The sequence below is a fragment of the Pelmatolapia mariae genome, linkage group LG10_11 (genome assembly GCF_036321145.2).
Source record: "Pelmatolapia mariae isolate MD_Pm_ZW linkage group LG10_11, Pm_UMD_F_2, whole genome shotgun sequence".
Lineage (NCBI taxonomy): Eukaryota > Metazoa > Chordata > Actinopteri > Cichliformes > Cichlidae > Pelmatolapia > Pelmatolapia mariae.
The window spans coordinates 44,480,956-44,508,486 of NC_086236.1; the positions used below are offsets into that span (position 1 = coordinate 44,480,956).

At 40.6% G+C, this 27,531-nt stretch overlaps 1 protein-coding gene across 2 annotated transcripts in view; it reads left to right on the top strand.

Moving 5' to 3' along the window:
- col14a1a (collagen, type XIV, alpha 1a) overlaps positions 1-27,531 on the top strand; it is a 161,518-nt gene that overhangs the window by 52,238 nt on the left and 81,749 nt on the right. For both annotated transcript variants that reach the window (XR_010095193.2, XM_063488414.2), the window contains exons 10-22: positions 2,828-2,988; positions 3,865-3,994; positions 5,237-5,376; positions 5,506-5,635; positions 11,706-11,845; positions 12,194-12,320; positions 13,074-13,213; positions 16,203-16,335; positions 16,723-16,761; positions 17,822-17,961; positions 20,429-20,561; positions 21,617-21,739; positions 24,536-24,685. Coding sequence is in view for 1 of the 2 variants with exons in the window: in XM_063488414.2 (XP_063344484.1) it covers positions 2,828-2,988; positions 3,865-3,994; positions 5,237-5,376; positions 5,506-5,635; positions 11,706-11,845; positions 12,194-12,320; positions 13,074-13,213; positions 16,203-16,335; positions 16,723-16,761; positions 17,822-17,961; positions 20,429-20,561; positions 21,617-21,739; positions 24,536-24,685 (1,686 nt within the window). In the remaining variant the exon portion in view is untranslated. The remainder of the gene's footprint in view (positions 1-2,827; positions 2,989-3,864; positions 3,995-5,236; positions 5,377-5,505; positions 5,636-11,705; positions 11,846-12,193; positions 12,321-13,073; positions 13,214-16,202; positions 16,336-16,722; positions 16,762-17,821; positions 17,962-20,428; positions 20,562-21,616; positions 21,740-24,535; positions 24,686-27,531) is intronic.

Below are 27,531 nucleotides of genomic sequence, written 5' to 3' on the forward strand. Positions count from 1 at the left end.
TCTTTCGGAAATGTAGCTGGGTAAATATGTCATTGGCATCGGTGAACCACTGTCAATATGTGACTAGGGCTGCTCAATTAATCGAATTTTAATCTAAATTACGATCTGGGCTTTCAACGATCATTAAAAATGACTGAGCCGATTATTAGCACCTCCCTCGTGCTTTACTCTAGCGCTGCTCCGTTTGGCAAATCGAGCGCACCTCTCTGCGTTTCGAACACCGTCACAACAATTAAGAGGAGCTAACAGAGGGAAGCTCGGAAAGCTAAGCAGAAGTTATTTGGAGAGGAGAGTGACTGCCGTTGGTTGAAAAGAGAGGTAAAAAAACCCTTCAGTGGTGTGGAAACATTATGGGTTCGCGGAGTCAGACGTGGATCAAGTAGACATAGTCTGTGAAGGTTCTCAGTCATCCAGGTCATCGTAGTCTAAGGAGCTTGGAAAGAAAAGCGTCTGGACTTCTTAAAGTTGCTTGAAGACGTTTCACCTCTCATCCGAGAAGCTTCTTCAGTTCTAAGGTCAAATGGCCGAGAGTCCCAGATTTAAACCCAGTGGGAGTATCCCCCCAAAGAGGGACAAAGGACCCCCTGGTGATCCTCTAATCACATGAGCCAAGGTGTGAAAGCGGGTGTGGGACCTAATCAGCCAGGGTTTAGACATAGTGTGTAAACTTTGGTGTCGTAGCTGCACCACAGAGCGACATGGCAAAGTTCACTAAACATAGATGTTTACATTTTATTTTTTATATTGCAAACATTTGCACTGTTATCAGTATTTGCACACTATTTTATACTATTTTTGACAATCTTTAAAGCCATTATTCAATACATTTTTATTGTTAAATAAATATCATCAAATAATCGAGATCTCAATTTCAGTGAAAATAATCGTGATTATCATTTTTGCCATAATCGAGCAGCCCTATATGTGACATATTGAAATCGCATTTGAATTTGCGCTTGTTTTTTGCTTTCACTTTGCAATCGCGCGAACTGTGTATAGAGAGCGACAGTACTGATTGGTGAGTGACGATAATTTGCGCACCAATTCCTCTGACATCGTCTTATCAATCGTTAGTTTACTATCAAACATTACAAGTGAAATCTCCCGCAGGAAGCTTAAACATGTGAGAGGTTGATCGCGCAGAGAATCGCTGAGCGTTATGTGAGTGCGTGTGTAAAGGCAGCAGGACATATATTTTAGTTCTGCTGAGCCAAATAAGACAGGTCAGGGTGAAGAAGTGACAGCCAAAGAAAAGCTTACCACAAAACGGAAAAGTTATGACAAATCAGACTATAAGGCAAAAAGAAAGTGCAGCTTTATGGTTTCATGGACAAAAGAATTTCTGTGGCTGCAATATGACAAGCTAAATAACCAGGGGTGCACGTAAGTGGTCCGCAGGTGCGCATTCGCTGTCAAAATAAAAAACGCACACAAGATAAGAAGTTGCAACGCGTGTTTGCGTCCATAAGATTTTCTGGAGGAGGACAGACATTTGTTTAGAACTCTTAAAGATGTCGAAGAAGCTCCTTTAAGCAATTACTTTGGTGTTCCTCCACCTCCAAAGAAATGTCAGATGGAGTCCGAACCACAAAAGAAGCGCGTATTCTAGGAAAAGTGGTTGCAGGAGGTGAGCTGGCTTTACACAAATGATGAATGCACAGAGATTTGGTGCAGAATGTGCCATGAAAATCCCACTCTAGCAGACAAAAACAGTGGCTTTTATATGGACGCAAACGCGCGTTGCAACTTCTTATCTGGTGCGCGTCTTTTATTTTGACAGCGAATGCGCACATGCGGACCACTTATGTGCACCCGTGTAAATAACATAATGTTCTGCCGGGTGTGTTGTTGGTTTCCCTCGATTTCTGAGTCGACAAGTGCCTTTGTTACTGGGACCAGTAATTTTAAGAAAGGCCCCCATTAGAACCCATGAGAAATGCAAGAAATGGATTATTGCTCAGTCTGCAAATAACATACTAAAAATCAACCTGAAAAATCTGTTTAGAACAGCCTACTCTGTTGCAAAGAGTGAACTACCACTGGCAAAATTTAGCAGTCTTTGCAAACTTAAAAAAGCAAATGGCCTAGATCTTGGTTCCACTTGCCTCTTACCTGTGATTTCAGTGGAAATTTCAAATTCAGGATCTGACACAGACTGATTCCTGTTGTACAGTTCTTACAAGTTCATAGAAATTTATGTTCAATTACAACCAAGTATTTGAGTTGATGATTGTAATTTTTATACAATATTGTAATTTGTGTTTCAACAATTTTTTGATTAATGTTTTGTTTCCGTTACAATATTATACTTTAATGTATAATATTGTAACGGAAACAAAACAGGAAACAAAACATAAAGAAAATTGCTCCCTTTTTTATTCGGGCTACTTAAATTTATTTTGGGCTACCAAAAACTGAAGAGTCCCTGCCCGAAGGGCTACCAGGGATTTTGAAATTTTGCGAGCCCTGAACTCTGTGTCATGAGGAGTAAAGCATAAAGGAAAAGAGTTGTTAAACAAATAGTATCCTGAGTGATCACTTTGACTAGTTGTGTATCAATAAATGACCAAATGATAAAAAAGTCAGAGTTAAAGCCTAACAGTAGTTACAAAGTAAATTTGTTTACTATGAATCTAACCTTGTATATGTAAAAAAAAAAAAAAAAAAAAAAAAGTTTGATGGCCTATAGGAACAGTTTAACAGGACACTATAAATCCATTAAGTCAGATCAAATGTTCATTTGATCTGACTTAATGGGATTAGCACTTGAAAGTTATATTCAATCTGAGGCAGCCTGTTGGCCTGTCCTTACATTTTTGTCTTTCAGAACATATACCAGAGACAACGGGAATGCCGCTTGACCTAGTGACATCAGACGTCACGGCCCAAAGCTTTCGGGTTTCATGGAGCCATTCCCCCGGAAATGTAGAGAAATACAGAGTTGTTTATTATCCCACTCAGGGAGGAGACCCAGGAGATCCACAGGAGGTAAATAGTGTATTATTTGCTGAAAAACACACATCAAACCAGCCAGAGCTGAGGAAGTCAACATATATTATGTCGTGATATATTTATCACGACATAAAATCAAGAAATATCCATTTCATTCCATGGACATGACTCTCTCACTCTGTTCAGTTTTGCATACAGATGTGCTGAAGGATAAGCAGCAGCTAAAAAATACTACAGTCAGTAGGAGGAGTGTGAGGTGGGGAAAATGTACTTTTCCATAATATTTATGACACCAGGGGGAGTTATCAAGGATCGGGCAGGTTTATAGTTTGAGATCACTTTTTCCTCGAGACGTCAGTGATATCGCCCATCCATACCTCTCACTTTCATCTCTCTATTCACTTCTCCCCAGAATATCTTTGCAGGTTATGACGGCTCACTAGAAATGATACTGTTGCTTGAACCAGGCACCTGCTTGATTTTTCCAGAACATTTGACCACAGAAGCCATTAAATCTTTCACTTAGCTGGGTTTACAGAGACCAGATGTTCTGGAGCCTCATGTAAAGAGACCTTTCCAGCTGGCTCACCGTGGGCCTAATCTTTATCACAACTGTCATCCTTTTAGTTCAGAATGAAAAAGAAAAATATTCTTCAAGTTTTAAACGTTTGTGCTTTATCCCATTCAATAAATCGATTGTTTCCTTCTTCCTTTCCCATTCTCTTCCAATCTCTCCTTTCTTTCCTGGTTTTCTCTCGCTTTCCTCACTTCTGTTTTTCATTTTTATGTCTCCCTATTTATTGCCTCAATTACCATTTTTCGTGCCATTCTATCCCCTCCAACTCTTCACACCTTCTTTTCCATCTTTCATATTCTCTTACTTCCCTGACTGACCCTCCTGCACCCCTGCAGGCTGTAGTGGTCGGGAGTGAGTCTTCAGTGGTGTTACAGCATCTTAGCGCCCTCACTGAATACCAACTGGCTGTGTTTGCTGTGTATGCAAACAAGGCGAGTGAAGCTCTGAGAGGATCAGAAACAACGCGTAAGTTTATTCTTGCAAACACACATGTATAAGTGTGCTTATAAGGCTCCACACTCAGAGCACAATTTAATAACAATGGATTAAAAAGTTACAGCTGCAGAAGCCAGACATATTGAAAATGCACTTACAGTGCTGTGCAAAAGTCTTGAGCTATTTCTTTATATTCTGCTTCCAAGGAGTTTTCCTATCATTTTTTAAAAAGGGTTCAGTCTTGAAGAATAATTCTCCATGCTCTCTGTAGGTCTTTCAAAGTTTTTATATGTTTCTATCTAAAACTATAGAAAGAAAGTAAAGCAGATGAACATTATCTGAAATTCATGTCAGTACGAAAAAGGAAAATGTCCAGCAAAGACCTGACACAGGACCTTAGAGATGCATCTCGCCCATTGGTTGCTTTTTCACTGCATTTCAGCCAGCGGTGTTGGCAAAACTGATACAATTATGAATGCAGAAATCCACAGTCAGATTTTTATTCACCATGAAATACAATCTGGACAGACTGATTGGCAAAGGCTTCATTTTCCCACATGACAATGATCCCAAACACACTGCCAGAGCAGTAAAAAATATGCTTGTAAGGGCTTCATAATAATATCACATTATTAAGCATTATTAAGGTATTAGTAAAGTTTTAGCAAGTTCTTAATTCATCATTTATATATCATATCATCATTCCATATGAATGATGAATTAAGTACTTGCCAATATCTTACTAATAACATTAATAATGCTTAATAGTGTGACATTATTGTAAAATGCTACTGTATACTTACACAGAGAAACCCACAGTGGAGAACTGTCTGTCATGGATTGTCCTCCCCAGAGCCCGGACGTCAACATTGCTGAAGCAGTATATGAAAATCTCGTTAGAGTACGAAACATAATCTGTCAGAGGGACATAGAACATCATTTAAATACCTCTGACAGGTGGAAAGAAGAGCTTTGAATGTCCTTCGAAAAGCCTGGAGAAAACTTGAAGACGTCTTAAAGAAGAAAGCTTGAAAGCTTGGATAAATATATTAATATATATTAAAAATATATGGTTGGCTCAAAGCTTTGCACAGCAGTGAATAATACAGCAATAAAGAATTTTATGCTTAAAGGTCAAATCCACCTTAAGCAGTATACCCTGATGTTTATAGTTATTACAAAAATCCATTCATGTGATTCCTCCTTTATTGAAATTTGCCATGTTATTTTGTTTTTGCTGCGTGCGGTCGCGATGTGTGTGTATGCATGTAGTGGCTCTTCCCACAGTCACCGGCCTCCAGCTGTTTGATGTGAGTCACAACACCATGAAAATAAGATGGAACAGTGTGGATGGAGTCTCTGGCTACATGCTGCTTTATGCACCTCTGACAGATGACTTGGATGAGAAAGAGGTAGTAACAAAAAATAACAAAATAAGGGGAGGATGAATTGTTTATTTAGTTCAAAGTTGTAAACCTGGAATTTGTTAACATGAAATCCAAAGTTTTGTTTTAAATCCTGAAGTTTCTTTTTTTCCCTAGATAAGGGTGTCAGATGCAGTGACGGAGCTGGAGCTGGATGGGTTGATCCCTAACACAGAATACACTGTCACTGTTTATGCCATGTTCGGCGAGGAGGCCAGTGAACCTGTTACAAACCAGGAAACCACATGTGAGTAATGCACCCACAAACAGTTTTTAATTCTTAGCCTTTATCTTAAAATTAATAAAAATTCAAATAACCCAATAGTCAGACATTCAAACATCCCATTGTAAAAGAAAAAACTGGATCATATGTCTTCTTCATAAAAAATGTCCTTAATCTCAAAAACTCAGACTGGTTCTCATGAAGCTGGCAAAAATGGCTGAAACAGTGATGTTTTCGCCAAGGTCAAAACTCATAGTTGTTATGGCAGCAATAACTGTAGACAGCTGACCTTGTTTCCATATATGATAATAGTCTGTTCTGATTGTCTCTTACAAAATAAGAAAAATTAGCCTATTTATTGTAATAAAGAAATGAAATCCAAGTGTCTTTGACTGATGACTAATTTAGTCACTTAATCATTGTGAACAGACGCCCATACCATATCCACTCCATGTACAGTGGCTTGCAAAAGTATTCGGCCCCCTTGAACTTTTCCACATTTTGTCACATTACAGCCACAAACATCATCATCATCATCATCATCGTTTATTTATATAGCACTTTAAAAACACACAAGGCCGACCAAAGTGCTGAACAATAGAAACATAATAGATACGATAAAAATAATAAATACGATAAAAATAATAAACATAGCGAAAACAATAATATATAAGTAAATACAAGTCAGTCAACCACTAAGTCAAAAGCTAGTGAATAAAAATGCGTTTTCAATCTAGATTTAAAAACCAGCATTGATGTCGATTGCCTAATGTGAAGAGGAAGATTATTCCAAAGCTTAGGAGCAACAATAGAGAACGCTCGGTCTCCTCTCAGTTTCAGCCGTGATTTGGGGACTGAAAGCAACAGCTGCTCAGCTGACTGGAGCGAATGAGTGGGGACATAGGGCTTCAGCAAATCAGACATATATGCAGGTGCCAGACCATTTAAAGATTTAAAAACCAATAAAAGAACTTTAAAATGAATCCTAAATTCAATTGGAAGCCAGTGCAGGGAGGCCAGGACCGGAGTAATGTGCTCAAATTTCCTTTTACCAGATAAAAACCGTGCCGCAGCATTCTGTACTAGTTGCAGGCGTGTCAGAGTGCCCAGTCCAACCCCTATTAAAAGGGAGTTACAATAATCCAAGCGTGAGGTTATAAAAGCGTGGATAACAGTCTCCAAGTCACGCCTTGAAAGAAAAGGTTTAACCTTCGACAGACGCCTGAGGTGATAGAATGACGATTTCACCACCCCATTCACGTGGCCATCAAAGGTAAGTGCAGAGTCGATTTTTAACCCAAGATTGGTAATCGAGCTCTTCAGGTGAGGGGTCAGAGCAGCAAGGTCAACATCAGGGATATCAGAGGAACGATTCGGACCAAACACAATTGCTTCTGTTTTACGTTCATTAAAATTTAAAAAATTTTGAGCCATCCATGACTTAACATCACTAAGGCAATCAAGCAGGAGTCTAATTGGGGAGCTATCAGAATGACTGAAAGGAAAATAGAGCTGGCAATCATCAGCATATAGATGAAATGAAACATTGCGTTTACGAAAGATCGCAGGAGATACAGTGAAAACAGTAATGACCCAAGAATAGATCCCTGTGGTACACCCCATGACAGAGGGGCCACAGAGGACGATGATGAGCCCAACTTAACACAGAAGCTCCTGTTTGAGAGATATGATTTTATCCACAGGAGTGCCAAGCCAGAAATGCCCACGCAATGCTGTAATCGAGAGATCAGCAGGTTGTGATCCACTGTGTCAAATGCAGCAGTCATATCTAGTAGTATAAACACTACGTGTTTACCACAGTCTGTCGCTACCAGAATATCATTCATAACCTTTATGAGAGCTGTCTCTGTGCTGTGAAATGGCCTAAAGCCGGACTGAAAAACTTCAAACATTTGAAAGTTGTTTAGATAATCCATCAGCTGAGTGTGAACAACCTTTTCCAAGATCTTACTCAGAAAAGGAAGTTTAGAGATGGGTCTAAAATTTGACATTACTGAAATATCTGAGCCTGGCTTCTTAAGTAAGGGATGAATAACTGCATGCTTAAACTCACTTGGTACTTTACCTGACAAGAGGCTGGTATTGATTATGTTCAGAATATGTGGTCCAACAGTAGGAAACACCTCTTTCAGAAAACGGGGATGAACGACATCATTCGGAGAACCACATGGATTAGCAGTTAACACAAGCTTCTCTAGTTCAGGTAGAACAATTGGTTGGAAAGCAATAAGCAAATTTAAACAGGGAACATGCACAGCCGGGCCAACAGAAGATACAGTGGAGGGTCTCAAACTAGAAACCTTATCCACAAAGAAATTAAGAAACCTATTACACATAACCTCAGAAGATTGCAAAAGGACATGATCCTCTGCATTCAGTACAGAATTAATGGTATTATACAGAACACGAGGGTTATGTGAATTAGCAGCAATAAGTTGTGAGAAATAGGAGTTTTTGGCGGTCTTTACTGCCCTCTGGTAAGCTTTCCAGCTCGTCTTAAGAGCTTCCAGTGAGACGTACAGCCTGTCCTTTTTCCATCGTCTTTCACATCTCCTACATTCTCTTCTAATGGCTCCAATAAAATCAGTTTGCCAAGGGCTGGCCTTGGGTTTACACTGCCTGAGTCTTAGAGGTGCAACAACATCAAGGGCAGATTTACAAACAGAGTCCAGATGAGATAGTAATCCATCTACGGAGGACGACTCAGAGGGACTGGACACAAGTTGTTCAAATAGTGTTGAAAAATCTTCAGCAGTACCTGAGCCGAAGGCACGATAGCATCGCGTCGGTGTAGCCCGTTTAACAACAGGACTAAGAGGAACAACGTCAAATAAAATGGGCATATGATCAGAGAATACAGCATCCTCCACATGTAAGTTACAGACAGATAACCCATATGACAACACCAAATCCAATGTGTGACCACGTTCTTGAGTGGCACATTTAACAGATTGAACAAGATTAAAAGAGTTCACCAGGTCCATGAATTCCTTAGCCAGGGGCTTCCCTGGGCAACATATGTGTATATTAAAATCACCTAGTAGCAGGGCCTGGTCATACCGGGATGCACAGTCAGCGAGAAACTCCGAAAACTCAGATAAAAACTCCTTGTTATATTTAGGAGGCCGATAAACTATTGCACACAGCAATGAAAGCGAGTGGCCCAGTTCACACAGGCAAAGTTCAAAGCTGGTGTGGCGTGTCCATGAGGATAGTTGCTTAAACCCAAAGTGTGATTTAAAAACAACAGCTAACCCCCCGCCACGACCAGAAGCTCTCGGAGCGCTAAAATAAGCACAGCCGGCGGGCAGCAGTTCAGAAAAAACTGCTGCCCGGCCTTGTCTTGGTAGGTTTACAGTTGTGCCATACTCCTTCCATTTCTGAATGATCACTTGAACAGTGCTCCGTGGGATGTTCAAGGCTTGGGAAATCTTTTTGTAGCCTAAGCCTGCTTTAAATTTCTCAAACACACAGGCGCCATCTTGGGATCTCGCCAATCCTGGAAGCTGAAACATGAATCAATCTTATTGGAATTCCACGTGAAAGACCAATACAAAGTGGTGTACACATGAGAAGTGGAACGAAAATCATACATGATTCCAAACATTTTTTACAAATAAATAACTGAAAAGTGGGGTGTGCGTAATTATTCAGCCCCCTGAGTCAATACTTTGTAGAACCACCTTTTGCTGCAATTACAGCTGCCAGTCTTTTAGGGTATGTCTCTACCAGCTTTGCACATCTACAGACTGAAATCCTTGCCCATTCTTCTTTGCAAAACAGCTCCAGCTCACTCAGATTAGATGGACAGTGTTTGTGAACAGCAGTTTTCAGATCTTGCCACAGATTCTCGATTGTATTTAGATCTGGACTTTGACTGGGCCATTCTAACACATGGATATGTTTTGTTTTAAACCATTCCATTGTTGCCCTGGCTTTATGTTTAGGGTCGTTGTCCTGCTGGAAGGTGAACCTCCACCCCAGTCTCAAGTCTTTTGCAGACTCCAAGAGGTTTTCTTCCAAGATTGCCCTGTATTTGGCTCCATCCATCTTCCCATCAACTCTGACCAGCTTCCCTGTCCCTGCAGAAGAGAAGCACCCCCAGAGCATGATGCTGCCACCACCATATTTGACAGTGGGGATGGTGTGTTCAGAGTGATGTGCAGTGTTAGTTTTCCGCCACACATAGCGTTTTGCATTTTGGGCAAAAAGTTCCATTTTGGTCTCATCTGACCAGAGCACCTTCTTCCACATGGTAAATGGTAAATGGCCTGTATTTGTATAGCGCTTTTCTAGTCCCTAAGGACCCCAAAGCGCTTTTACACAACCAGTCATCCACCCATTCACACACACATTCACACACTGGTGATGGCAAGCTACATTGTAGCCACAGCCACCCTGGGGCGCACTGACAGAGGCGAGGCTGCCGGACACTGGCGCCACCGGGCCCTCTGACCACCACCTGTTTGCTGTGTCCCCCACATGGCTTGTGGCAAACTGCAAACGGGACTTCTTATGGTTTTCTGTTAACAATGGCTTTCTTCTTGCCACTCTTCCATAAAGGCCAACTTTGTGCAGTGCACGACTAATAGTTGTCCTATGGACAGATTCCCCCACCTGAGCTGTAGATCTCTGCAGCTCGTCCAGAGTCACCATGGGCCTCTTGGCTGCATTTCTGATCAGCGCTCTCCTTGTTCGGCCTGTGAGTTTAGGTGGATGGCCTTGTCTTGGTAGATTTACAGTTGTGCCATACTCCTTCCATTTCTGAATGATCGCTTGAACAGTGCTCCGTGGGATGTTCAAGGCTTGGGAAATCTTTTTGTAGCCTAAGCCTGCTTTAAATTTCTCAATAACTTTATCCCTGACCTGTCTGGGGTGTTCTTTGGACTTCATGGTGTTGTTGCTCCCAATATTCTCTTAGACAACCTCTGAGGCCGTCACAGAGCAGCTGTATTTGTACTGACATTAGATTACACACAGGTGCACTCTATTTAGTCATTAGAACTCATCAGGCAATGTCTATGGGCATCTGACTGCACTCAGACCAAAGGGGGCTGAATAATTACGCACACCCCACTTTTCAGTTATTTATTTGTAAAAAATGTTTGGAATCATGTATGATTTTTGTTCCACTTCTCACGTGTACACCACTTTGTATTGGTCTTTCACATGGAATTCCAATAAAATTGATTCATGTTTGTGGCTGTAATGTGACAAAATGTGGGAAAGTTCAAGGGGGCTGAATACTTTTGCAAGCCACTGTACACAGACTACTTCATTGTTTTCCAACCATTTGGAGCCACGGCACACATTTCACATTAGAAAAATCACACGGCACAAAAAGCATATTTATAATTTTTCCCCGCGCACCAGGTATAGCGGAATTGGCTCGGTTTGTCCCCAGTATCCCTTTTTTTCTTTCTTCTGACCACTACTCGTGCTAGGGCCTTCATCTGGGTCGGAATTTTCTCCATGACCCAGGTCAGATTGACTACTTTTGCTTTTCAAATATTTATCTACTGCTATTATGCGCTGTGTCGTCTCACTCACAGCATGACTATTATGTAATTTCGTCTTTGCCTTCTTCTGTTTTACTGGCAGTTTGCAACCCAACTGCTAGTGGCAGTACAACTACCACTAGAGGGTAGTTGTACTGCCCTCTAGTGGAAGAGAATGTAATTGTTCTGCCCGTTAGTCATGCCGGTTGCTTAGAGAACTAATCAGGTGGAACCTGATAGTCTTCCACGGCACACGTGATCATTTCTCACGCGGCACACACCTATGTGCCGTGGCACAATTGTTGGGAAACACTGGACTACTTTGGAGCTTTGAAGCAGCTAGCAGCACCCACCCATCACCCAACAGCTTTATACTTAATGTTAATTTAAATGGGTAAGGTAAAAAGGAATCACACCGCAAGCAGTTAATATGTCCATAAAAACCAAAACTACTTTTATACAAGGCTGAAAACATGCTCATTTTTAGACTCAGTCTTTGGCATGGGCTTCCTTTTTTTCACAGCCAGAGTTTAACGCCTGATCAGCCTGAGCTTTCTCTGTCTCTCCCCCTCCAGTACCACTGAGTCCTCCCAGCAACCTCCAGTTTTCTGACATTACCCACAACTCGGCCCACATCAGCTGGGACCCCGCGCCTAGTGGAGTTAATGGTTACCGCATCATGTGGGACAAGACAGACGGACTAGTCACAGACGAGGTGACGCGTGACCGTTTTTTTTTCTTTCTTTCATGTTTTGGGAATTTTGTTTCTGAGTGCCAAGATGAAATAAGAAATTAGAAAAAAAAGAAATGAGAAAGGGATGAACAGTCGAATAATAAAGGGTTAAAAGCCTAACAATAATCATATGAATGGAAAATTTACAGATATTGCAGTTTACGATATTGACAAAGCTTAGTCTTCTGGAAATGCTCTGTGTTATGAATATCATAGATGAAGACTTGAAAAATATCCCTACATTGAGTCTTAGTAGACTTGCTGTCTTTCAAGGAGGCATAGCAGTGGGTTTTTCTGTGGCTACATGATGTTTCTCTGTGTTTCCTGCAGGTGGAGGTTGGTTCAGTGAGTTCTTATGACCTCGGTGAGCTGACATCTCTGACGGAGTACTCAGTGGCAATTTTTGCCCTGTACAACGAGGGCGAATCAGAACCGCTCACCGATGCGTTCACCACCAGTAAGAAACTGGCATTTGACTTTTGCGAGTCACCGTCACCAGTGGAGAACACATTTAAATTTTTGTTTTCTGTATTCTTGTTTCCCGACATCTCTGTTGAGGACAATTTAGCCTCAATCTCCAGAAAATAGTTCTATCAATATCATTAAAAGGCAAACCATTATTCTTATAGTGCCAAACAGTGGTGAATTTTATTACCCTCAGTGGTCCTTTTGCTATTTTGGCGGCCTGCCCATCTCATTTACACCTCAGCATAATAGCCCAGTCACATTAAAAGGTCATTTCACTGTCCCTGACTATTCCGTCACGCTAACAGATATTGATTTGTTGGAATATCCCTTTATGCAACAAGCAGTTGGGCTCCAGCGCTGAGTCAGCTCAAAGAAATGTGTCTGGCAAGCAACTATTAAACTATCCACTTTAAAAGGACCGTTTGCATTTTTTATTTATCTCCTGGCAAACTTTGTTTAATGGACCAGTTTTCAGAAAGGGGGCTTTATGAACTTACGAAAATGCAATGGCACTTTTCAGCTGTTTGAGTGGAGGAGTTGGTTCACACCAAAATGGTGCGACGGTGCTTTTCCGAGAACATTTTGCTGAACTGACAGTTATGTAATAAATTGGCCCAGCAAAAAAGTTTCATAAACTTACAGTATAATCGGGGCAGAATTGAAAATATTATTGAATTTATGTGAATATTAACACATGAGAAAAAAGGAGGGGAAAAAAAGTCTCCGCTTTTCTGTCTTTCAGCTCCAGTTCCTGGTCCTCTGAATCTACGCTCCAGTGAGGTCAGCATGGACAGCTTTAAGGTCAGCTGGGATCACTCAGCCAGTGACATAATTCTCTACAGACTCTCCTGGACACCATTCGATGGTGGCGACACAAAAGAGGTTAGTTCCACTAAAATACAGAAGATACAGCACTGTGCAAAAGTCTTGAGCCATCCTCCATTTTCTATATTTTGCTGGGAAAATGAGCAGTAGGTTCAGCAATTTATTGAAGCGTGCAAACATACATAAAAATACAGTATAAAAAGACTGCTTGTACAGTTCTATGGAGCTGGTATTTCATTCAAAGCTCTTCTTTGGATGTTGGCTGCCTTTTGCGCCATTCTCTGCCAACATGATCCCACACTGCTTCAGTAATGTTGACGTCCAGGCTCTGGGGAGACCAATCCATTACAGATAGTACTCCACTGTGGGCTTTTCTGTATAAGTATACAGTAGCATTTTACAATAGTGGCACGCTATTAAGAATTATTAAGGTATTAGTAAGCGCTTAATTCATTATTTATGCCGCATTGCCATTTGTAAATACAGATATATTATTGTTACTATGATTATTATTAGTTACTAGCAGTGCATGCTACACCATGCACAGCAGTAATACCTGTAGATGGTTTAACAGTAACAGATGGATAAACATATCTGTATTTATAAATGGCATACTAAGGAGGAATGATGAATATGAATAAACACTTGCTAAAACTTTACTAATACCTTAAGTATGACATTATTATGAAGAGCTATCAAGTATATTTTTTACAGTTTTGGCAGTGCGTTTGGGATCATTGTCATGGGGAAAAATGAAGCCTTTGCCAATCAGTGTTTCCAGATGGCTTTGGCTGGTGAATCAAAATCTGACTGTACTTTTCTGCGCTCATAATTGCATCAATTTTGACAAAATCTCCAACACCACTGGCTAAAATTCAGCTCCCAAAGCATTACACAGTCTCCACTTGTTTGTAGTTGCAGATACACGTACCTCTCTCCTGACCTTGACATGTTGATGACAATATGAACAAAAAATTTCAGACCTGTTGCTTCTCATTTTCATCCCAGTTCTTTATCCCGGTTCTGGCCCTTCAGGTCAGCTGAAGTGGCAGAGGCATCTCTCAGGTCCTGTGTCAGATGAATTTTCTCCTTTTTCTTAAATACAGGACTTTCAGATACTCTTCATCAGCCTACCACTTCTTCATTTGCCACTTTTTCAGTTTCCTAAATGTCTTGGGACTGCACGCCATCCCAAGATATTTTATCCCAGGTTTTGTACTAATAGCTCTTTGTGAATCTTTAAAAATGTATAAGAAAGTTTGGCTTCTTGGTAGCAAAATATAAAGAAATAAAGGCTGGCTTCAGACTTTTGCACAGTACTGCATGTGTTTTAGATCAGTAAGAGTCAAGCATCCAACAGCATAGAATCACAAGGTTAAGCTTGCAGTGTTTTATGCAAACAAAACATATTATTAAGCATCTGAAGAAAATAATCTGCATGGATTTCATTTAGCCTGGAGTCCAGTCATTATCTCTTTTTTAAGAGGAAGCAGTAGCTCCACTCCATGCGCACGGATAAAGAGCAGTCTGTCTCCTATAGACTTACACAGAAGCTTAACTACACTACCGGTAGCTGGTAAAACCTCTGGCTTGGTTGAGTATAAATAAAGGCTGAATAAATCTAGAAATTAATGGCTAGGGTGTTTTATTACTATGATCTGGGGTTTAGAGACAGCTGCAAGGCAGCGATAGAGCCCTTAGAGTGTGTGTCTGTGTGTTTTGCTGAGAGTCATCGAAGCTGAAAATAACACTCTGGGGAGCTGGAGAGGTGGGCTGGTAATACCGCCAGACTAGTGAAAGGGATACATGCAGCTTTTCTCTGTTTCTCACCCACATGCTACGTGTGCTGGCACACACACACACACACACACACACACATTTACATCCTTCATCGATTTTCTCGGTATTGTTACATCTGAGAGGGGATTAGACATAATGCATACAGCACAGAGCGAAATGTTATCCAGACAAAAACTTTATGATAATTTGATATCTTTCTTTTTAAGTCGTCTTTTCTTTTTTCAAAAACGTATCTGCATGAGTCTCAGGAAACAATAAAATAAAACAGAAAATTTTACATTAAATGCAAGAAGATGTAAAAAGGAAAGGGAGACAATGACTCATAAACAATACACTTGCTTCAGGGAAAGCACAAATTGCCCCCGTTGGTAAAATCTGCATGCAACTGTACCTCGGAGGGTTTTGCAAAGAAACAAATACCTCCGCATAATCTGGTTATTGAGCCATCTGGAGCAAATACTAATTTCAGGGTTTCTCTCGGTAGGAGTGTGCTGTACTCTTGTTGACCTCTTTGTGTGTACCTTGGGGTCTGATTTTTCTCTGCGTAAAACAATTTGTAGTGGTTCTTTGGACTAGTGCAGATGCAGCGAGTCCAACTGGAAGCATTTTATGTTCGTAGGAAACCACACACGTCTGTGATAGTTATATCATAGGAAACATCTTAATCCAGTAAGACTTATGCTGGTCATGTTATTTTTGTTTTGTTCAATATAACAATGAAAATACTACATGTAATCTCCATGCATACCTGCTTCACTACCACCTGCACTACCATTTCCTGCTGTTTCTCCCTCTACCTGCAGAAATTATGAGATGACTTATTATTTTAGGTTTTCAGCGGCTTTCTCTCCTAAAACTCAGTCACGACCTTGGAATTTGACAGCCTGGAGTTTTTCATTAGAGTATTAATAATATCATCAGACTGTTTGATAACATTCTTGCTGTTTTGCAATATTTTAACTTACAAAATTCTTCAGATTCAACTTGTTCTGGCAAATATAGCAGCAAATAAAAGCACAAATCAGAAAATGCTAAGTTTTTAAGTGAGTTTATCACTTAACTGTAATTGCTTCACTAACAATACTGCTGAAAGTACTGTATATATTTTTTGTTTTGTCTGAACAAACAAGTTATAGAACAACAAATCTGACATTTTTGGAAACTATCAGCCATCACGTCTCCAAAGTTTGGAGAGACCGCACTGTTGGAAATCAGATCTAATATGAGGTTTGTTTCTTTTCTGTAGGTGGTCTTGAGTGGAAGTGATAACAGATACACACTGACCGGCCTCAGTCCCTCCACTGAGTATGAAGTTATGCTGACGGCCATATTCAAAGACAATTCTGAGAGCGACACAGTCTTTGTCACTCAAACCACATGTAAGTGTGACGAGGTTGTTTAACTCACAGAGCTGTGGTATTTGCTTCATCTAATCAATATTAAACTTGACAATAGTAAGGCTCACAGCTTTCCTTGAGATATAATTCCTCCTGATAGAGCACTGCTGTCTGCTTATTATAACAGATCAGTGCAATCACATGTGCATTTAGGATAAGAAAATTAGCATTTCTGAGTCAAAGCAAAGCACTGCATGAACACATTTGCATTGATTTGTTTGTCTCAGCTTATCTCAGGAGAAGAAAATCTATTTTACCATCAATGATTTGTTACGTATTCCTGTCTAATTGGCTTACTTATCGACACAAAGAGTTGTTGAGCAGAGTTTGAATCCAATTATCTGATTTGTCCTCTCTGTATTTCCCCAGTGCCCACACAGACAACAACAACTTCTACCAAAACCACAGGTAAGAAGCGTCCGAGCTGGCTTTCTGTAAAGCTTCAGAATGTCAGCAAAAACCAGAGCCCAGCTAGTCTTAGGTAAAACTGTGCCATGAAACTTAGTTTTTGAACCTTAAAAGCAGTTGCTTTAATTTTTTTTGCTAGCATGTGTCCAGTGGACAGAAGGCTAATTTCACTTGGTACTTTTTCTGAAAAACTATCCCTGCAAAGAGACTGGCCAAATTTTAATCATGGCTCAAGCCAAGGCATCTGTCAAGGAAGGCAATTTCCATTTTAATGCAAAAGGCTCCACTAGCTGCCAGTGCAGGCCTATGTTGCCAAAGTGCAACTGTAGTTCTTCTTAGTCCTAGTAGCAGATTTTTGGCCATTGTTGCTTATTTACTTTCAAGAAGCAAAAGCAAAATTACCAAGTAATTAGAAAAAGAAATGTTGAAACTGTTTATTTTAAAGAGAAATGCTGATAAGAGTCTCTCCTAGAAGTTTGAATTTATATAAGTGTGTTTACCAAGTTGGCTTCATCCAGAGACTGGAGTTCAGATTCTGGCTTCTCAAAGGTGACCAAAGGCCATCTGGAATGGGTTTTTGTTGTTTTAGAAGCAGACTACAGCTAATTGAGTCTTGTGGCTTCAAAAGCTTACAAAAGCAACATGTCTCCTTTACTTAAGTTTTTGCCCACTGTCCTAGAAAGTTTCACACAGCACATCTGCTTTGTTTAAAAATCCAAGTGGCCCTCTAAAAAGCACATTTCAAAGCAGCCGACTAAACACCAGCAGGTTGCCTTTGTTTAAGAAAGAAGAAAAAAAAATCATAGTTAGTGCTTTAAGGATGCATCATAAAAGCTAAACAGAAGCATTTTGTGAGTGCTTGTGAGAATACTTTTCTTTAGCACCCAAAATCACAGTGTGCCGAGCTGAAACTGAAACTTTCACGCTGGCTTTTTTCCCCTGATATTTTCACATTTACAGTGCGAAGAAAATAAAGTTTGAGCCAAGCCTCATTTTTTGAGAAATAATATCTAGAGTAATTCGGTACAATTAACAGCGAATCTGTGATGTGGTGTCTCAGCGGCACGTCAGGCTGTGAGAAACCTTCAACTGAGTGACGAGACCACCCAGAGCTTAGAGGCTTCGTGGGAGCTGGAAGACCCCAACGTGGAGAGCTACAGGGTCGCCTACACAAGCCTCAGCGGAGATCACAAGGACTCTGTGAGTTGGAGGTTTAAGGGTTTATGTTAGTTCCCAGATTTTAATTATTTTCTTTCCTTCTCAAGAGGTGTTTTAGATCCGGGTTACATGTTTGCAGCTTCTAAAGCTGCCCTCCATCACAAACTGCCCCCCTGGTGAATTGTGAATGCTGATTATGTGGAATAGACAACACTGAAGTTGTTTTTGGAGGAAGATTATTGTTGTTTCCCACCTCCATCCAACTGGATGGCCCTACAGCGGTCAGCGTTGGGTCGTCTGCTACAGTCAGAAAACTGATTACACTTTTAGTCCCGGGCCACTTAGCCCCTCGTTCTTGATCCCTCTATCTCTTCTAAGAGCCCTTGAGCTCAGTGCCATGTACTGACCCTGATCGCTGATGCACTCACACACACACACGAGTAGTCAGCCTTTCCCTTCTTCTTCTTCTGTCCCTCTATCTCTCTGTTTCTCTTCTCTATCCTCCAGCCTCCCTTCACTCCCCCTCCCCTCTTTTAATTTCCCAATGTGGTGTCAGAGCCGTAGAAGATGGAGAGTCCAGGCCAGGCCGGCAGACATTCCATTATCTTTTCAGCAACCATTTACCTCACTGCGAGTGGGGATGGAGGGCAGCAGAGAAAAGAGCAAAAGAAACAAAGGGAGGTTGGAAGAGAAACAAAAGCTGCACAAAATGCGAGGAAGCTTAAACCTGTCTGCCGGCTGATGGCCAAGGCCCGTTCCAGGTCACACGTCTTTTCCAAAGTTTCGACATGTTTTGGTGCGGACGTGTATGAAAGACAGATGAAAGGAGAAAGAGAGAAAACTCTGTTTGTTTGTTTATGTACCTGAAAATGCTCGCGTGTGTCTGCACCTCCACTTGGGCACAGTGTTTCAGCACCCAAGTCACAGTGGACAGCTCCTCCCCATCCTTTGGCTCTGAATAGCCTTGTCTCACCACTCATGTCACGTCTTGGTGTAGAAGTTGAAGACCAAGAAGGCAGGACGTGCAAAAATGAGATAAACACAAACACTAAATTGTAAAGAATAACTGTAATCCAATAGGGTCCAGAAAAGATGAAGACCAGGTAATACAAGACATTCACAACTGTACATGGATGATGCGATTCACACCTATTGCTATTTATAATATCAGTTAACGTTACATCAACTCAAAAATCATGAAAAATGGAAACAAAGTTTTGTTTTCAAACCCGAGACTTGGTTAAGAACAGACATAGAGCTCTCTCTGATGCGGTTTGCTTTATAAATATTGAAGCTCTTCGTATAAGGAGCAGGAGTAAGTCAGTTTTTAGTCCTGACAGTTTTCAATGAGGAGAGAAAATTTGAAAGAACTGAACTTAATTCATAGGAATAAACTATTCGGCAATTAGACTCCGAGAAAGCTACATTAGCAGAGCATAGTCCAAAAGTGATAGTAGGGCAGGACCTACCCAGGGCCTAAATCCCCGGTGGTGGCAGAGATGAAGCAGTGGAGACCTGATAATGAAGTAATGTAAAGACTAGACTCGCAGCCCAAACACCCAGGAATGCAGGCAGAAGAGTGAATACGGAATAATCTTCCTTACTGAACTTGCACATAAGTTTCATTATTGAAATATTGAAATAACTTGGTTGTGTCAGTGCCACGTAGTTTTTCAAGCTCAAATGACTTACAGTTTAGTTACAGATATCCTCAGTTAGATGCCAGAGCAGTCAAAGTGTGCTTTTAAACTGCGTTGCATAATCTCAGTAGTCACGGTTGTTATGGAGCTGCAAATGACTGTAATTTTCATCATTCTAAGCACTTTTAGAGGAGCAATTCGTAATGCTCAACTTTTAGTGCTCAAGCCAACATGACTGAGAGCATGAGTGCTCTGTGTAATGAAAACTTTGACCTCCGACAGTTTCAGGACAGCTGCGGATGAACAATATGTGCGATCAGTATAGCTGAAAGCACCTTTAATAAAATCCACTTGGTGTAACTTATCGAGATTGTTTTGCCAGCCAGTGAATCTCATTCTTAGTGTATCTCTATCAGGTTTTAAGTATACTGTAAATTATCAGTCTCATCATGATTAGCTTGTTGCCACAGAAGAAATACTCAGAGTACAGGGGGTGGAGGTGCGGGCTGTTGGATAAAAAAGGAGCTCATTTAAACCAAGTGGTACTTTTAGGACGCAAACAAACATCCAGGGAAATACTTTAACAGTTATAAATGAAGACGGGGCAGTAATGGGGTTTTTCTCAGCTATTCCCTGCCCCACTTTTGCCATCAACTGACTTTATTGACTGAGCTGAATTGAAAAGACTTCTTAAACTTCCTCCAAATGTCCCTTTAACCCAGCAGAGCAAAGAGGCTGTTTCTATACCCAGTGTGCTATATATATATATATATATTTATATATATTTATATATATGTATATACACATGCCTGTGACCCGTTCAGATGTTCCCAGAATGTGTGCATTCACGTGTGTGTTTGCAATCGTAGATGTCAGTTTCTGGAGGTGAGAGGGGAGCAGTGCTCGAGCCTTTACAATCAGACACCAGCTACAAAGTGACAGTCACTCCGGTGTACAGCGATGGACAAGATGGCCTCGGTACATCTGCCATGGGTTCCACATGTAAGGCTAACAAGCACACAAAATGCAAAGCACACACACACACACACATCTCTGGCTTATTGACCACAGGGGTCAATGCTGTGTTTCTCCCTTTTCATGACACAAAGATGCAGCTCCCAGTTTAGGAGAAAACTGGAAGTTAATGACAGTGAATTTCATCACTGTGAGCAGAGCGTTCATTTGCATTGCATTAATTTCATGTTCATTTACGTTCTTGAAGGAGATTATAAATCAAAGCCACGACAAATACTGATGCATTCCTAATTGTCTTAATGAAGGCCACTCATAATTGCTGCAGCGCCTTTCATTAATGAGACGATTAAATTATTTTGCTCAGGTCTAATTGATTTTCTCAACTATTCTCTAGATTACCTCTTATGAGCCAGCAGTGGCTGTCTCCTCATCGCGCAGAGAATTGAAATGTCAGACAAAACATGTCTTCTTTTTAGATGAGAGCACTATAAGTCATTGTAATGCAAATAAAAATCTACTTAGCTTGAAGAATTATACATCAGAGCCTGGTGTACAGTAAGAGATGATTTTGTGGGGTTTTTTTCAGTGGTGAATATTATTCCCTAAATCAGTTCCTGAAGTAATGTGTTATTTCTCTAATTGTGGAAGTGCACAACTCACACTCAGCCCTGTCAAGGCTGGATATTAGACCTGTAACACCTAAAAGCATCTATTGTAAAGTCAAAAACTCTCAAGTACTGAAAGCATGACAAACTGTCCCAGTGGACAGCAATTGTTCTATCAAGCTGAATATAAGCGCTGAGCTTCAGATTTATATAATTAAACATTAATTTTATCATTTTTATTTAGATAAGTTTTTCACATGACTGTTGAACATCTCTGTATTCTTAGGAAGTCAGTTTTTTTGCTCTTGTATCATAAACATGAAATGATATTCAGCTTTAAGTCCTTGGGTTGATTGTCTTTATAATTGATGACTTAGGTGAATTAGTTCTTATGTTAAAGTTTTAGCATGTGTTAGTAATATCAGCTGCAGTTCTTAGAAGCTCTTCTATGTTCTGGTTTTGCTTTGTTTTTGGCAGTGCCGCTCTTGCCTCCTGAAAATCTGCGCGTGTCAGAGGAGTGGTTCAATCGCCTCAGGGTCTCGTGGGATCCACCTCGGTCTCCTGTTGAGGGTTACAAGATAGTCTACCAGCCCCTCTATGGTACACACACACACACACACACACACACACACACACATTCTGTTTATTATTATTATTATCCTATCTAAATATACCTTCTTTTTCACCTTCCTTTGTCTAGCATAGGAATATACAGTCACTCAGGGCTCTGCTAGGTATGGCTAATCACATGGCAGCAACTCAGTGCATTTAGGCATGTAGACAAAATCAAGATGACCTGCTGAAGTTCAAGCTGAGCATCAGAATGCATAAGAAACGTGATTTAAGTGACTTTGGGCATGGCATGAATCTTGGTGCCAGATGGGCTGGTCTAAGCATTTCAGAACTGCTGATCTGCACACACACAAGACATGAAACCTTGAGGCGGATGGGCTACAGCAGCAGAAGACCACTCCTGCTTCCAGTAGGTTAACGCCCCCTGTCACAAAGCTCAGATGATCTCAAACTGGTTTCTTGAATATGGCCATCTCAATTAAACAGACCAAATGTGGGAGAAAAGAGCATTTTGATCATGTCAATATGTCAATATAGCCCAAAATCTATGAGGAACGTTTCCAGCATCTTGTTGAAATTAAGACAGTTCTACAGGCAAGTGGGAGTAAAACGAAGTACTAGCAAGGCGAACCTAAGAAAGTATCCTGTGTGTGTGTGTGTGTGCGTTTATATTGTGTATAGCTGATTGTTAAGGACCCAACACTAAAAAATCTGTGACAGACACATAATGTCTGACAAAATAAAAGGCTCTCAAGGTGTTTTGGTTTTCCTGATAGTGGCTTCTTAGTTTTTCTTTTAAAATGAAGTTCAAGGAAAATGTCACCATTTGGCACTAAAATAAGACGTTACCCTAACTCATTTATTTATTTTTTGTCTTGAGGCATCATCAAAAGCCCATTTTCACTGTTATACTGCTTCTCTAGTTCTAATTGTTTCATCTTTCCAAAACAAAACACAGTTTTTTTCATTTTTCCTTTCCATGTCTGTTTTTAGTCATCTAAACACAATTACTGTGTCTCTGAGGATCCAGCTTTAAGCAGGACAGACTGCATTCATCTGATTTTAGGAAATTGTATTGAAGAGAAATAATTTTCAACAGGCTGCTGTTTTCACGGTAAGAGCCATGGAGGGAAGAAAAGTGTCTGTGTGTGCCTTCCTGCACACACGCAGCTATACAGCTACCATATACTTAATATAGGTATAAACTCACTAAGTTTAGCAAATGATTAAAATGCACAGCACACATGCAAACACACAGCTTGTTTCCCTTCACATTGTTCCAGTGGGCTGTGTGCTGTAAAGATAATTGCTACTCTGTCTGTATTTATCTGTTTTTATTTATTTCTTCTATTGTATTTGTTTCATTTTTAATTTAAATCTTTAATCTCTGTATTCAAGGTTGTTATTATTTTGTAAAACACTTTACAGCAGTTATCTGGGAAAGCTGCATTAATACAGAATGTTACTATTATGTCTTTGTTTTTATTTTAGTAGTCAAGTTGAGGGCATCTCTTTGTGTGTTTGTGTATATAATTAAATTCAGGTTTATTCATATAGTGCTAAACCAAAACAACAGTCAGGGGCTTAAATGTGTATTATATGACTTGATGCAATCCATGCTGAAAGCATTTTATATATTTCATGACACATGAAATATAGGGAAACATTATTTTATATTAAAATGTAGAAAGGAATTATTGTCATTCTAATATTATACTGTTAGAGGCTTAGTTTACTCGAAGATACTCGAATAGTTGGTTTTGACTTCCATCCATCCATCCATCACTTTTTTTCTGTTTATCTGGGGCCAGGCAGGGGCAGCAGCCTAAGCAGAGAAGGCCAGACCTCCCTCTCCCTGCCCAGCTCCTCCAGCTTTTCAGGGGGAATATTAAGGTGTTCCCAGGCCAGCTGAGACATATAATCTGTCCAGCGTGTCCTAGATCTGCCCCCAGGGCCTCCTCCCAGTGGAATACCTCACCCAGTAGATACCAAGGAGGCATTCTAGTCAAATGCTCGAACTGGCTCCAAAAGGAATGGAGGACCAAGCTCCTGCAACGGTTGTTTAAGGATTGAATTGCCAGTAGCAATGAGCCAGACACCCCATACATCCAAAGCACCTCCCTGAGGGACACAGTCGAATGCTTTCTCCAATTCCACAAAACACACGTAGACTGGTTGGGCAAACCTTTAAAAGACCTGGTCCAGTGTTTCGCGACTGAAAACTGCTTTGTTCCTCCGGTATCTGAGGTTCGACTGACGGACGGACTCTCGTTTTCAGCACCATGACTTTCCCGGGCAGGCTGAGGAGTGTGATCCCCCTTTAGTTGGACACACCCTCCTGTCCCCTTTCATGAAGATGAGAACCACCAGCCCAGTCTGCCAATCCAAAAGTACTTCCCCTGATCTCCAAGCAACATTGCAAAGGCACGTCAACCAAGACAGCCCTACAACATCCAGAGCCTTCAGGAACTCAGGGCGAACCTCGTCCACCCCAGGAGCCTTGCCACTAAGAAACTGTTTAACTGCCTCAGTGACCTCACCCCCGGAGATAGACGAGTTGTCCCCCTTGTCTCCAGACTTGTCAGTGGGATTAAGGAGGTCCTTGAAGTATTCCTTCCACCATCCAACAGTGTCCTCAGTTGAAGTCATCAGTGCTCCACCCACACTATACACAGTCCAAGTAGAGTACCGCTTTCCCCTCCTGAGTCGGCTGAGTCATATCTTTGTGTTTATCTTGTTTGTAGCGTGTGCCTTAAAAAAATCAAAAACATTTATCATTGTTTGTTTCCTTTTTACACCAGTGTGTATGTGTCTTCTTCTCAGTTCACGGTCCAGTATTGGAGACAACAGTGGATGAAGATGTGAACTCCATGCTTATTGTCAATCTACAAAGTGGGACAGAGTACAGTGTCCGAGTCAAGGCTTCCTACCCTGCAGGAGAAAGTGAGCCACAGCTAATAAATGCCAAGACATGTAAGTGTCCTTCTCATAAACCTGCAAGTAACAGCACAGAAATGTAAATGCTGAGGAACTCGTTATCCCTCACAGTATCTTGGCTGTTACAGTTCATTACCATAAGATTTTGAACATATGCAAGCATAATTTTAAATTGCCCTTTTTATTGAAAAAACACTGACTTACTTTTGGGAAGTTATTGTATTTTTGGGGGGATTTACTCATTCGCCTACCAAGTGAAAGATGTCTGTTTTGATCCCAGGAGGAAACACAAATCCCTTTGGGGTTGTGTCAGAAAGGGCATCTGGTGTAAAAAATCTACCAAATCAAACATGCACAAGGGGTTGCCACAGCAACCCCCTGTGAATAAAGGAGCTTTATTGGGATGTCACCACCAGCTGGAAATTTTTTAATTATAAATTTGCCACAAAACGTTGTGTGGCAATTAGACGGCAGCAGAAAAGCAAAGTAGTTTAAGGAAAGTGGGGAAGGTACAACATGCATATTAAACACCTGCTGATATCATACTCTGTAATTTCCATTGAGACTTTAGCAAACAGACAGATGGATATTAATATTTTCCTTGCAGGCGGTGAGAACAATCTCTTTTGCATATAGATTTGGTATCAGTAGGTGCAGTAAGAACTAATGCAGGCTTTAATGCTTCTCTCATCTAAAACAAATAGATGAAGAGAGTGGGAGGCTGAGACAGAGAGAAAAGAGAAAAGTTAAAAAGCACTGCATGCATGCTTTCATTTATGTTGTCTTTTTAGTTTTTTTTCTTTATGTTTCTGTGTAGTCATGCGAGTTTTCAGAAAACTGCCCTATCATCCCTCTCTCAAAATCTATTGCGGTTTTCTAGGTTTAAGGTCTAATTTCAAGTGGTGGGATAAATACAAATAAGTTTATACTGTAGTTTTAATAGCTCATCACCACACTATTTCCCTCTGAAGCAAAATGCTGAGACACGTAAAGCCGAGTGATTAATCAAGTTGCACATCATCTGCAAATAAATGGGCTGCTTTTGATTTCTTTTTATTAATTTGTGCTGCAGTGATGTGCCATCCTTCATCTGTTTTTCTCTGTGCCCCAGTAGGATGACTTACAACTCCCTCACGCCTTCCTGTCTATATAAAGCACTCATAATGAAAGATGCTTTCACAAAGAGACAAAGATAAAACACGAGGCACTGAGATGTAAATTATACCACCTTCCATATATAAACTTTACACTCTGACACCGGCGTGGCAACAAATTTTTAGCAGTGACTTCAGGACTAACAGAATGCATGTATATTCAACTTTATCCACATGTTACTCTTTTGGGATCCATGCTATCTACCGCATTATGCTTGTAGTACTGTTTTTCATGCTGTAATTAGTTTTTCTACACTGCTGGCCAGGGATCAAGAAAATAGCTCATCACTAAATATTAAACAGATCACATATTTTCTCATATTCTCAATGTGCCGATACATTTTCAGATGTATCGCATTTCCCCATGTTACACAGTGCTTAGTTAAATTCATTGCCAGTAGTTTGGTCTTCTCTGGGGCAACCCTGATTTATAAAGGGAAGTGCATTGAATCATTTGTCATTTTAATAAGGTGGCTATAGTGTCATATTTCCCCGGGCACACTGCATTCATGGCAGCCTCATCAACAGAAGGTGATATGGCATGTTTGCACAAGTAATTTGCACATACTAACATGTAGCATAAAAAGCAAATTTAGTACCCGTAGGACCAGTGAATGAAATTAACTTGTTTCCCTCAGACAAAGCTTAATATATTTTGTAATTGGGTGCTGGAGCTTTTATCGTATAGGTTAGCACAAGACTGCAGAAGAGTCTCGTGATGTTTTGCAGAAGAAAAAGAGAGGTCTGACTCAAACTTTCCAGTGTGAAAAGAAAGGCATGATGAGAAACATCCTGAATCAACTAAATATATACTTTTCCTTTGAGTGCAAAGACTTTTTTTCATCCAGTTGTAGCAAAGGAAGCCAAAATCAGACATTATTTTAACACAGTGTTTATCTGCCTGCTGCTGCACCCACATGTGCATCAGCACCAGCTTGTAGGTGTCCGTCTTCCAGTGCCCGTGAATGTTGCATGTTTGTATGTATGAGAGTAAGTTTATGTGCATCTTTGCATATTATTAATCGAAATGATGGGTTGCCCTATGCATTATTCAAAAGTATTTAAAATAAGGCACCTGCCATATGGTCCCGGCATAAAATATCCATTTACTGGCACAAGAGCCGAGTTTATTTTATATCATCAGCAAATTCTGTTAACAAGGAGGAAAGAACAAGAGTGAGCGAGAGAGGGAGAGAGAGGAAAACAGAAGAGAGAGTGACTCCAGGGAGGTTTGCTTGCCTGTGGTACACTCAAATATCACTACCAAACAAGTTTCAGCTATTAAAACTGCTCAGCTGTTTTGCATTTCTCTGCATAATGTCTCTTGTTCCCCCACAAGACACATCAAACCTGACTCATTTTGTTACTTAATGATTTATTTTAACATCTACCCAGCTGAAAGTTTTAGACTATTTACACTTGGTGCACTGTTAATGTTCTGACCACTTTTCTGTTTCATACATAATCCGGGCAATTCATAATTTTGTCCGAAACACTAATAACTGTTTACATTTCCCTTAAAGTGCTTTGCAAAAGAGCTTTTTGTTTGGGGATTTCAAAATTTCTCCTACTTAAACTCTTGATTGTCTGGTGCGTGGAAGGGCTGGGGACAACAGGAAGTAATAGTGTATGTGTGTGTGTGTGTGTGTGTGTGTGTGTGTGTGTCGGAGAGAGAGAGAGAGAGAGAGAGAGAGACATTACGAAATGTATATTAGTGAGTGTATTGGA